Genomic DNA, 13823 nt, shown 5'->3' with positions numbered 1-13823 from the left:
AGGCGAGTCGCGTATCCGTGCGGCCTCCTGGCATCGCGTCGCGTCGCATCGGTACACCCACTCGTCGCGAGATTGTTCTAACGAACTTACCCCCCACGCGAAACTTCCACCCGACCAACGTATACGCAAAACCACCACACCACTGTGAGAGCTCCACCGACCGCGCTCGTTTGGAGTTTGGCGGCAAAATCCGGCGCGGACTCCTCGCAAACCGCCCCCCAATAAATCCACCTAGCATACACGGGGACCGAAGAGTAATGAAGGTGCGGGGAGCGGACGAGCTCAGCGCCGCGACGAAGCAGGAAGAAGAGGACAAACTGTGTAAAGCGAGAACGTCTATCTAGTACTATGCCGAAGTACTTGTTTTGTGTCAAGTTTTGTGCAAAGTTCGCCCGAGGTCCGCTCGACTTGGATCACGGCGTAGTTACGTAACTTTTCAAGTCAAACGTTTTTAAAATTCGAGAACCGGATCTCATCCTTCAGCTAATTAGTCCTGAGAAAATCTTCGAGGATGTATTAATTTCACACTCGATTAGGAAGCTGAAGCTCGACACGTCGCGCAAATTCGAAGATGACTTTCCGAACGTTTGATTGATGAACGTTTTCTCATCTTTCCTCTCATTCCCGCCGTTCTCATTCTATAGATTCATTCTATATCAAGAACAATAGCGAATTATTCGTGAACGGCGAGCGCAGTTTGCCAAAAGTAACGAGTTGGCGCGAGCGATTCTATGACGCAATTTGCAAGAATGCAATACGCTATAAAAAATATTCGTAATTGTTGGCTCGCGTCTCGTGAACAAGCCGTGTTTGGCTCGCGAAACTGCCCCTTCATCGCGACGAGTCGAATGACATCGATCAGCTGATTCACCGATATCACGGTAACGAGACGTGCACGTTAAATCGATATCCGCCGTGTAATTCACGCGACACGTCTGACGGTCTGTACGAAAAATACCACTTCTCGGTAAACAAGTTATGCGAAATACATGTGTATTAATTATGATTTTTGGCTCCAACTTGTCCACCGAGCCGCGACATTCGTCAGAATCCGCGTGGGAGACGCGGTATAACGATATTAACATTGCTTGAGTGGCACACATTGCGACACCTCGCATCGGGCTTTATTAATAGAGCGCGCAATTCGTTGGACACGCTTGTTGAAAGCTGTTTAGAAAATAATATCAAAGACCGCGGGTACAACACATTTTGTAAACCGAACAGACGACGATTCAGCCGATTTTGCCAAAAGTCTGAGAGCGCACTAGAAAATAGAATGACTGAAGTTCAGTAAGTACTTCCGGCACTTTCAGAAGGCAAGCAGCTGCTCGCAAGCTGTTATCGTATAAATAAATACATTCACACCGCCGTTGGGACTCGCGTGACTAGATAGAGGAAGAAAATCGTGATTGTATAAAGAAACAAACGAAATGTACTTGTGCATACTTATATATCTTCTTCAACAAATATTCTAACAACACAACAGTATAATACGTTCAAAAATAAATATTATAACTGGACAAAAAAAATTATAAATTATATTCAAATTCAAATCGCTAAATGCAGTAGTTAAATCATTAATACTGTCGTCGTTAAGCCATTAATTTTTCGACACCTTTTTATTCTCCTCAAGTGCATCGTATTAAGGGCTACTCTTCCGCTGGCGCGGGGAGGAGGAAGCGGAATGTAATAATTGAAATTACCGCTGTATCCAGTGGCTGGTTCTGATTGTCCCTCAACATTTCCCCAAGAAACAATGCGCACGTTGCACTTGTGCACGACTGTCCCGACGGTGGCCCCTTATACTTGTCGGAAACAATAGGCATTATGTGTCGCGGCACACGCGCGACAACGGCTTGTCCTGCTCCTCCCCTGGTCCCTGCCTCTCTCGACTTGTTCGAACTAGTTATAACCGCTGTTCCTACGTGCCGCTGACGAGGAGAGCAACAATTACGTTAATGCATTGTCCCGTGTTCCGCCGCTTAACGACTCGGCGCCCCCATCGACATTTTGCACTCTCGCAGATTGAATTAAATCGAATTACGGGAAGTCGCACGTTAAAATCATTGTCACGCGAATTGCATTGCCGCAGTTATCCTATGATTCATCGTCTTGCCTGCCCTAAGTCGGATTAAGCGCCCCGATTGCGGTACTAAACGCTAAACGCTGCGGAATCTCGTCGTCGTGTTCGACTCAAGTTGGACGAAATGAAAACGGTCACTTTCCGGACGCTCTTATCACGACTTTGCGTGTCGTACATTTTATCTCTAGCGTCAAGCGATCACTCACCGGTATCGTTGTCTCCTGGAACCCCGAGACTATCGCTATTGTCATTAATGAAGGCTTCCGCCGTTGAAGTGAAGGTTTGAGGTGATAGCGTGAGGTCCGGCCCACTCTCACTATCAAACAACTCCAAGTTTCCGTTTCCTGAAATAGAAAAATCGTTGTCTTAAATAAAGAACAATTAAAGAAAATTATTTTTTATTTACTTGCTACGAATCACTTCTATGTATACCTTCTTCCTCTCCAAGAATAATAAAATCCTATTTCTCTATGAACACGTTTCAGTGTTTTTAAAAATAATTGCCAGAGTACAAGAAATTGTGCGAATTCCAAAGAGCAAGTCTAAAAATATATTCGACGTTCTAGATATTATATATCTCGGCCGCATTCTCACTCTATTATCAACGCGGTAAAATTACCCGCTACCAACTAAACGAGAATTTCTCAGCTGCTGGAGGAGCGTAGCTTGCATATCTTTCGCATATCTCGTCGCTATACGGCAACAACGTTGGAGCACACTTGAAAGATCTCACAGACAGTGGAGATCTCTCGAGACTCCGGATGGTTTCCGCGATACGACGAGAACGGATGCGCACGAAACTTTGTGCATTTTAGGGTACCAAGCAACCCTACTTATATTAAGTGCACCTCGTTCCCTTCGACGTTAACGATATCTCGGTCAAACCAATATTGCAACCCGTAAGGCGATCATCGTCATATTAAACTATCCCTAGGATGCATATTGCTGTTTAAGTTTATAATTAACGAACGCGATCAATGAAGCTTCAATATCCCTCCTAAAAAGCAATTTCGTAAGTCGCCGGTCATCAGAACTCAACGATTGCAACTAGCAGCTAAATTATTTGTATCTATTTAAATCTAATTTATTCATCCATTTATAATATAAAAAAACATTCGTACTCTCATATAACTGTCACGTATTCTTCTATAGAATGAATACGTGACAGAGGCCAGATGAATAAATCAACGAGAACCCTATCTAAAGAAATCTCTTTCAAGAACGATTACGGGTGATAAAACCGAAATCAGTAAAAAATTTCGTGTTTCCGTTCGATGAGGATTAGCCCGAGAACCGCCACGGTTTTACGAGCTATTAAAATTCAAAGAGCATTCACCGAGAACAAGAGAGAGAAGGAAAAAGAAAACGCGCAACGGGAGAAGTATGGCGGCTTTCTTCTTGCGCACTTCGTCGCCCGGCTGATTCGCGCCGACATGGCAAGTGGCGACGACGTTACGACGTACTCGAAGCACGGCACGACGAATGGTCCCCGTACCCGTAAATATTTGACGACAATTTGATCTGCACGAGTCGGGACTTAAATCCCCCCGGGGGCACGGACGAAAGCCGCTTACGGAAGCTCCGCCGTCCGTGGCTTTCGACCCTTCCTCTCATCATCGGGCTTACACATCCCGGGACTCGCGGAAAATATATAGCAAATATCGATATACAACGCGGAACGGCCGTTGATCCGATCGTGTAATATTGTCAGGGCGGCGACTGATACGTCGGCGCCCTAATAAGTCCTAATAACGCGAGATCGCATTCCCTCGGATCAGTCACTTGACGTTGCAGTCTCGATGGATTACCGGTAACAGCGGTTGATATAGCGGCGAACATATATTGTTTCCTGCCAAAGGCGACCGAATTCCAGCTCGCTGATATATATTTAATTAGCAGTAATATCGCTTTTCCTATACGAAAATGCATGCCAGTTTTAATCTCGGCTACACAGCCAGCCGCTGCAAAGCCAAGAAAATTATAAACTCGTGAACTTTTACAGCTTAATTTCTCAAGCAAGAGAAACGTCATGTGCGATTCAGTTATTTAAAACTTTTTTATGCAACAACAGAGAGCGCAGATTATGAACTACATTTAGAAGAAAAAAAGAAACCTCTTTTTACGGGCACATCTGAGACGGATACAGTGGAGGGAAACATTCCACCCCTCACCAGAACCGAGAGATATATGGATAGCACTTGAGGTATCGGAAATGACGATCGCTAGATGTCGATCGTGATACGCGACGCTTGTTCATCCCCTTGCAGTAATATGATTTGTTCCCGATCCACCCCTCAAGAGGGAGAATAATTCGCTCGGAGAGAGAGGCAAGGAGACATTCTCATGCACGTTCGGCCGCGTCGACATCGTCCGTCTCCCCCGTTCTCCACTTATATCGTTAAAGTGCGCATCCAATCGTACACACATGCACTCCGTGAACGCGACGAGGCGGCGAGGGGCAAACGACGAGAGAGAGAGAGAGAGAAAGAGGGAGAGGGAGAGAGAGAGGGAGAGGGAGAGGGAGAGGGGAAGAGAGGGACGGAAAGCGCATTAACATACCTGCAATATGCATGCGGGGTGGTGCACTCGTCCGAATCGACGTTGCAACGCGCGTGCGGGGGCTTACACAGGAATATTCGCGTTAATTCAAAGCGATGGTATGCGCCCGCCGCGGATTAATATATTCCGGATTATCCGTCTGTGTTTGCGCTAATGCTCGCGCGCCGTTGGGTTAGTTAAATATGTAAATATAAGCGGCGCACTCGCGCGCACACGCGGCTACGCCGGACGTTACCCCCGGTTACAATGTCGACGGGATGACGAAGAAGGGGTGGCTGCGACCGTGAGGAATACGACGTGGCGGACGATCGAATATCGATGTAGTAAATCAAGAGCGGCGCTGACATTTTTATATTTTTATATCCAACTCTGTTGAGATCGGAATACTAAATTCCTGACCTTCTTTAGACTGCGACGGAGGGAATGCGACCGTAAAATACTGAGTAATATACCGTAACACAATTTTTGAAGAATAAAAAAAAGAAAAGGAGAGCGTGCACAGTTATGTGTACAACCTCACACCGCATTTTCGAATTAAAGTTTTGCTCTCTCTCTCTCTCTCTCTCTCTCTCTCTCTCTCTCTCTCTCTCTCTCTCTCTCTCTCTCTCTCTCTTACGTGTATTAATCATCGTAGCGATACATTCATCTTCGAAGAAGGAAGTATTACAGCCTTCTGCCGCTGCAGTAATAAAGGAAGGATTACGCGGCGCGTAATGGAAAATGGCGGTTACACAAGGTCTTTCGGAGGAAAACGCGCAACAGAAGAAAAATGCAATTCTCTCGGCGCTGCTATTAACATCCAACCCGCTGCTTACTGTTGCTTATCAGAATGCATATTACGAATGCGTTTCGCTTGGGGCGAACATGCAATGCGCGCCACTCGCTCGGTGCACGTCTCGCAATTAGATCAAGTCATACTTAAATGCTGGGAAAAGAATATTGAGACATCTTTTGATGGTTCACGATTGCGTCACAATGTAATGACTGATACATTAAAAGACGCTACAGATAACGACGCAGCGTCCTGTAATAAGCCGCGAACCAACGAGGCAATACTTTTCGTAAGAGGAAAGACAACACCGGCATGTTCCACGGAGAATACCGAAATAACAAAGGAAATTTTATTTAATCAGAGCCGGTACGCTAAACGATGTCGGCGCGGTCGGGAACCAAGAGCCATTCGCGCGGAGCGAAGGAGCGCCGAGATCGGAGAAGAGGAAGCCGCGCGACGTTGATCGCTGCCGGTGCGAGAAGGGGCGGAAGAGAGTAAGAGAGAGAGAAAGCCACCGGAAGCAAGCGGGACTGGTTACGACGGGAGTGAGGTAGAGGAGATCGGGGTGGGAACCTAGGACGGCACAACGGCGGATTTATTCGCAGCGCGGGCGAACGAACCCGACGAAGCCCAGATATTAATTTTCTCGATGTATATGGATGAGTCCTGACTAGGCCACGTTGCGGGGGTTGCGAGAGAGGAAGACGCACGGGAGAAGGGAGACAGGAGGCCGGCAGGCAAGAGGAAGGAAGCAACGCCGGTGATGGTGGACGTATCTGCGTGGCGGCGGCGGTTGGCGGCACGAGGGGGTGGTTGGCAGCACGGGAGATGATGTGGCTGTGCACCATCGCCGCCGCCGGGAGGTGTTCGTTCAGAACGGCGAAGGGTGGCTAAATTGCTATCGATCTTGCAGCCACGCAAATATCGTTTACCTTGCAGCACCCCCCCCCCCCTCATCCCCGATCCTTTTGCAGCCGCCGTGTCTCTCCGCTCTCTCCGTCCTCCCCGTGCCACCCCTCGCTGTCGACGCATTACGCGAATATGCGTTATCAGTTTGATGGAGATCCCCGGCTTTTCGTATCACCGATTCTGATGGCTCGACCGTTCGCTCGTTCGTTCGGTCGATCGGTTAATCCTTCGCACTCGCGTGTCTTCCATCGCCGAAAATTCGGCGCCGCGGCATTGAATCGAACGATTTTTATCGTTTGACAGTGAGCGTGCCTGCGCGAAGGACGATCCCATGCGAGATCGATTCGCTGCATTTCGGACACGCGAATGTATATCGCACGTCGCATGATTGAAAATATCACATTTGAAAAGGTATTCTCTGAAAGAATAAAAAGTAGAGAGCACGCTGCGATCGCGCAGTTGCTTGGGGATATCGATAAATAAATCGTTAGCGAGAAAAGTTTTTCGCATCATCTCGCAGATGCCATTTAATGACATTTATCAAGGTGATAATAATTATCGCGATACGCCAAATGGCACTGCTCAAAAGTGGAGCAGCCCGGTGTACGGTAATTCGGGGCGCGCGCATCTATCCGACGATCGCTCGGTTTTCGGCCCCGACGCATCGGCGGATACAATTTCATTAAAAGCGTCATATTTCAGCGCTCGGTAAATGAGTCACCGCTTATTTTATTGCGGCTCTCGGCCGTAGGCGCGCTCGTTTATCGCAGAGATCGACCGAAAATAGATAGCGTCGTTCAACGCAGAACGTAGAACGCAAAAAACGCGAATACACGCAGCTGATATTCGAGTTCTTGCGAATTTTATTCCAGCGCGAAAGTGAACCGAAAAAAGGGCGGAATGCGTTTAATTATAAGCAGCGCCTCCTCACCCCGCGTTTATTCGCGCTCGTAATTATTCGTCGCGCTCTCCGGATCCCAGGCGTATTTGCGCGAATTCACGGAATTCGATGTAATCATCGGTTCGACCGACGGGAGACCCGAGAATAATTAATGAAAACTCGGTATTCGGCAAGCCCGTTGCAAATTAAGGGATGCATTCTTCCGGTCGATTGCACGCGGAGGTTTGCACGGACTCGCTTGTCACACACCCGTGAAATGATGACATCGACGTATACATAATTTAGTGTCGAATTTTCGCGATATCGAAAACAGATATCGAGACAGAGAGACAGAAAGAGAGATAGAATCTAAGGAAGTATAATTCAGTTGCAATTCAAAACGTGCCGATGTGAATAGACACTTTTTATTTACACGAACGATTGAAGAAAATTTTTACAATTTTTGCATAAATCAATCGCAGGACGTCTCGAGTATTCGCTCCCGATTCGAGCCCTTGAATCGAACGAGGATGCGCGTCGTAACCCCGTGAGCTCTCTTCGGGGGTTAATTAAACGCCGAGGTATACGGCACGGAAATGCGTTATCGCCGCCGCGTGGCTGGAATCAACGGCAGTCTCGCGCGCCAACTTTAGTGCCCGTTTTATCAAACGCTCGCGCGTTTTCCGCGCCTGCCCGCGTTCCCTCGCACGCCCGATATCCAGCGAACGGGGCGGAAGTAACCCACCTCCCTATCTACCCTCGCTCTCGCCTGTTCCCCGACGCGGATTCGCGCACACCGCGAATCTCCGGGATCGGCGAGGCCCAAGGCGCGCGCGCATACAGTCGAGAATATGCAAATTGTATTAAGTCTCCCCCGGCCACCCCCTGCGCCACCACCCCACCGTTGCTGGCGGTCGTATCTTCTGTATCACAGTCGCCCGAGAGTGGTATTACGAAACTTAAGCCGTAGCGCACAAGTGTCGCGTTACGAGTCCGACCCGGGTGGGTGGAAGGGCTGAAGGGAGTAAGAGGGATGCAGGTCCTCGGCATCCTCTTCGCCTTTGTGTGGCGTAAGCCGGGGCCATTATCTCGGCCGTACCCCCAGTGCCTCTCTCTCCCCCTTTCAGGAACTTAAGCTTGGCATCCTCTCCGCCACCCCTTCGCCGAAACTCCACCTCCTCTCGCCACCCTGCGGCAGCCACGACGTGGCAAAACCTCCAAGGAATCCTTCTTGACTATTCCGTCGATCCGCGGCGCTCTTTGTCCCTACGGCGCTCCTCTTCGTCGTGCGAGCGCATCTTCGTCGCTTAATTAACCCCCGTACAGATAAAGCGATCGCTATATAACGCGATGAAAATACTGCCACGGTTCCTACGCGTTCCGCGCGCGCACGAGTGCAAGGATTCCGCGCGCCACTAGTTCTAAGATCACGCGGAGATCTCTATGATTGTTCGCGCGGCAACAATCATTTTACTGACGGTGCGGTTTTACGTACACGGTGCGGTCGCCTGAATGCAACTAGGGGATGAATCGGATTTTACATTTAAGACCTCCTTTTGTCTGCTTTTCGGCCTCGCTTCTACTAATTCCGTCCGTTACCGTGAAGCATGCGCGCAAGACGTTTCTTTGCCGAGTTATTGTACCGTCCTCGACGAATTTTATATACTTATAATGGATCTATTATACTGATATTGATACGAGAAAATCTCGATATGAAAAATGCTTAATGCTCAGGACAAGAGGTATCAGAATATCACGAGCACATTCGCGCATAATTTGTTGAGCTTATAATTTCCAATTCATTAGCGAGCACCTAAAGCAAAATTGCGCGCTCGATTATTGCATCGAAATTAGCTTAATGTGCTTAATGCGCAGTATACTTAATATCTTCTTCCCCCAACGTTAGGATTCCAGGTCGGAGGCAATTTCGATCCAACTCACTCTCACAAAGACGAGTTAATCATCGTAGACACGCGCGTCGGTAATCACGTTCACGGTCCAATAATCGTACCGTTATAATTAACGTGCCGCAATTAAGGCGGTTACGTAGGACGGACGACAATCGAGCCGTGATTGTCGATTAAACATTTTCGCATCGATGCAGCGACACAATTTCCGAGGCTGCGCGACATCAGTCCCTCTCGGACGTCCCTTCTTCCCTCGCAATGGGGTGGCTCGTTAGTTCGCGCCGCGCGCAGGAGCTGAAAGCGTCTTTTAATGCGCTCCGACACCTACGCGCGACGTCGCATTTCGCGCTGGCAGGATTCACGGAGGCAATTTTCGAGCTCGAGCGACCGTGAAACGTATTCAGATGCCGGACAGAAGCATCGGACACACCCTTCGAAATGGACAACGTGGTGATGCAATCCCATGAAGTTGGTACCGGTAGTTATCAGTCACTTTTTATCCCCATGACCATTTCGTTTTGTGTTCGTTGTGTTTCGTGTACGATTTAATATCGCAAGATATAATTTAGTATCTCCGAATAATAATTCAGTTGCGCATTTAAACGCTTGCATCTTGAAGGAAAATACAGAGCTTGTCACCAAAATTTTTTTTCTTGCAATCTTCTCATTGACAATACTTGTCAAAGTTCTTTATATAAGAATATATACTGTTGCCAAGTACGAAATCATTCTTTTAGGAAGGATATCTCTCCAAGTTTGCGAAAACTGCGAAGAGTTCACGATTTACACGGTGGTATATGCATAATCGACGTATATATTATTAAACGTTCATTAATCGACAATTCCCCAACTTTCCGTCGAGTTACGACCTCATATCGATCGGCCATAAAAGCAGGCCGAAGGAGCTAAATGATATCGCCGTCGATCGTTAACGAGTGCCACATATAATAATACTTTTCGCGCCCGGGGAGCGCGCAAATGGCATTTCGGTAATTAAACACACGCGCACCAACACGATCGTTGATGAAGCAATTTTATCGGGCGACCTGCATTTCTCTCCCGGTGCAACGGGGAGGCATGAGAAAGAGAGCGAGAGAAAGAAAGAGAGACAAAAAGGGGGCGAATGAGAAAGAGAAAGGACGGCAAGAGAAAAAAGCAGAAGAGAGATCGGGGAAACAAGTGGCGTGCAACGAGATGATAGAGCTTCCACCAAACCAGCAAATTGGGAAGTAAATCGTGCGGGATACCTCGCAGCCCGTTAGCCGCGCACGACCACTGCGCGAGGTGGATAAAACGTGTGTAGATGTATGTGTGTGTGTGCACCCCGTGCGTTTGCGCGTGTGTTTGCGCGGGGGAGGAGATACCGGAGAGAGGTGGAGAAAACCCGTAACGAACTTCGCGCAATAAGAATTGCAAGTAACGCGCACCCGCCGGTATTATTTCGGTAGCGAAGTCAATTTGCAATCAGCGGTGCAGCCGTTCTCTCCCTCTGCCGTCCCCGCTTCCCTTTCCCCTGTCCGCCTCACGCCGCCGACGAGGAAAGAAGAGTACACCCTGTATTTACCATAATGCGATAAGAGGCGAAGGGTATCGTACATTTAAATGAACTCGAGCTTCCTCTCTCTCTCTTTCTCTTTTCTCTCTTTTTCTCTCCATCCGAATGCGCGCGCACGTTTCTGTGATCCTCTTCTCCTCTTCGCTTCTTCCCTCTTTCCCCTGCCGCTTTCTTATTTCCTTAAACAGTTGCCAGCCCCGCAAAATCCCAGTAGAACCCGGGGAAAAGTGGATTTTCCTACTCTCCGAAATTGCTTGCGAATGTGTTCATTCGAAGGCGACTAATGAGAGCTTTAGGGACGCAATCTTATTTCTTGTTTTTCGTCGACGTGCAAGTGAAAGATCCCCGGTGCGGATACAACGGGTACGTTGTCGCGAATGGTTTATCGTGTCCTGAGGATGTTTCGCGAAAGTGTAACATCGTAATTAATCGTCCACTAAAGAGGCCCCCGCTAAGGATATGAAATTGAATTAAGTTGGATCTTTGGATGAAACGTAGCGAGGACTGCTTTCTATCCTTTACGCGTAGAATTAATACCGTAATGTTATTTGAATCGTCATACTTCCTGTTGCGATAGGAAATTAGTGAAACGAATGCAGAGAAGAAGATATTTTCACCACGCTCTTTTAGTCGCGTCTAGACGTCGAAGGAGAAATTAAATGGAACTTGTACTCCCCGAGAAGTGGATCAGTACACACGTTAAGTCACGTCGAGCTGCTGTTTACAAGTGGATCTCTTCCGAGAGCGAAAGAAGTTTCGTTAAAAATTCCGTCTGTCAACTTCGCTCGCGAGCTCGGAAGCATTGAGGCAGCTCGTTCCCCTTTTTACGAGGTTGTACCATCATTTTTCCGGTTGCAGCCTGAAAATCGCAACGGAACTTATTTATTTTAAAGATCCACCCGCTAAACAGCGTTTTCATTTTTGTCAAAAATATTAAAGCTGACCTGGTCATCCCTCTGTAATATATTCAATGAACGTTAATTCGCAAATTTCATTACAACAAAAAATTTATTCACCAGCAGGATTATGAAAAACACATTAGCGTGTATGCAAATATCTTTGTACGGCTTTTTACGCCGCAGTTGTTTAAGCTAGCTGACCGTTTCGCCATCAGCAGTAATAAAAGTGATTAAACGTATCATTCCACCGAAATTTTATACGGACGGTCCTCGAAAAATGTAATTGAGGGTTATTAAAATCGATATTAATTACAATCGATATTAATTACAATCAATATTAATTTCTATATTTCCATCCCGTTTCTTCTTTCGTCGGCGCTTTCTATTCCCGAACACTTTAGTAGCATGTAAAGCGGAAGCCATAACAGGTGCACTTAAGCGCGATGTAACGAAATGACCCCGTAGAATAGATCGTGGGTATAGAAAGCGCTGCTTAGAAATGGCCACATGCATGCCAAATGTAACTGAGGTATCATAAACGAGCCCATTTAACGAGGCGAGGAGGGGATATAGGATCGAAGGGGATATAAAGCGGCGAGAGGAGCGGGAGCGGCGGGTGGCCGAATTCGAGGGTATTTGAATCCTCGAATGTCGGAGTCGTCCCATATCCCTCCGACCTCCACATCACTGGGCTTCCCTATCGAGATAACTTCGCCATTTGCCTAAAGCGCTTCGCGGCGCGAAATGCCTCGATCGCGTAAAAGAAAGTGCGCGCGTATCCGCCGCCGCCGCTCTCCCCCGTAAAAATAGATCTCCCGATTCCGATCGGGGCGTTCCAATGAAATCGAATCAAATCTCTTAGACTCGTGGATCGTGCACGCGTCAGCCGGATCAATTTTCAAGATTTAGTAATGCTCGCAATGGCGGTTTTGGCGTATCAATAAATATTTCTGGAGCGTGTACGACGGAAGAATGATTTGAGTTTCAGTTAAAGCACGAAATATAAATTTCGTTGTAACGCGAACTCTGCTGCCGAGAGACCAGCGTGGACTCTGTGCTTGACAGTGCGTGCATTTACATAGGACATGTCTGAAATTCGACGACCAGAACATACACGAGTCGTACACGAGCGAACGCGTGGAGTCTTTATCGTGACAGCGGCTGGAGCAAGGACAGACGATAAGGGATGCGAGTCCTCGGAGAGAGGATGAGTGGCCAATTTGTCTGGAAGCGACCCACCCATTCTCCTGGTAACAACAACGGCGACGACGGTGACAGCGGATACTCGTGCTCATCGAATCGAATAACAGTGGGGAGACTGTTCTCTAATGCATTGTCAATGCACGCATCCAAGTTGCATGATCAAGAGGATCTAGAGAGGAATTACACCCTCTCGAACGTTATTAGTGCACATTTTTGATCGATGTAAAACCTTTCTATGCAGCTCATTAAAGAGACAACGAAATAGTAGAAAAAGTATTCTTCATTAGCAGAGCATTATTAACATCTCTCGCTCTTCTGGTCGAAAATAGTGATGATGGGATTAAAACCATTTTAATATCGTAAGGAAGAAGCAAATTAAAAAGTCGGACAGAATGGATCGAATTACAAAATTACATTATTCCACCGCGTCATTATAAAAACGCAATTTTCGCCCGCATGTAATTCCAGTTATACGTACGAGCGTAAATGCGCACCTTCACTAACTCACGCGCGCTCGCGTCCTCGAGGGTCTTTTCCGTGAGCACCACTCGCACGAGGGGATGAGCAGTGTCTCGCTTAAACAGCGCGGCGGGTCGCGTCCCACGCCGGCCATGCAACGAACATTAATTAAATCGAGCAGGTCGTGTAGAAGAGGCGGGGCGGGAGAGAGGATCGGCATCCCTTTGAGCTTGTGGCAGTCACTATCGCAAATTAAAGTCCGGTTTGGCGCGCGTGAAAATAATTCCGGGAGCGCGAACGCCCGTGCGCGCGGATTCCGCGCGCTCGACCGGGTTTCGATTCGGAATATTTATTCGGCGAGCCGGATTTATCATTGCCCCTCTTTCTCCTCGGTCTCGCTCTATCCTCCGCCCCACCCCCCTCCAAATATGTATGCCGGAATATCGCGTCCGCTATGGAAACGCACGCCCGTGGACACGAACTTGGAATAATCCCCTCGAAAATATCAAAGGGTCCGGTTCCCGGGAACTGTCGGTTCTTTCGCAATTCCAACGGTATGCGGCGCATTACCGTTCTTTGACTCGCCATTATCGTAAA

At 47.8% G+C, this 13823-nt stretch overlaps 1 protein-coding gene across 7 annotated transcripts in view; it reads right to left on the bottom strand.

The window, feature by feature from the left end:
* Positions 1 to 13823, bottom strand: part of LOC105280652 — a 379732-nt gene that overhangs the window by 142167 nt on the left and 223742 nt on the right. For all 7 annotated transcript variants that reach the window (XM_011341344.2, XM_026969067.1, XM_026969068.1 and 4 more), the window contains one exon: positions 2290 to 2427. In XM_011341344.2, coding sequence (XP_011339646.1) covers positions 2290 to 2427 — 138 coding nt within the window. The remainder of the gene's footprint in view (positions 1 to 2289; positions 2428 to 13823) is intronic.

This window comes from Ooceraea biroi, chromosome 4, assembly GCF_003672135.1.
Source record: "Ooceraea biroi isolate clonal line C1 chromosome 4, Obir_v5.4, whole genome shotgun sequence".
NCBI classification, from domain to species: Eukaryota; Metazoa; Arthropoda; class Insecta; order Hymenoptera; family Formicidae; genus Ooceraea; species Ooceraea biroi.
The sequence above is the reverse complement of the archived record's forward strand: the minus strand, read 5'-3'. Positions and strand labels throughout refer to the sequence as shown.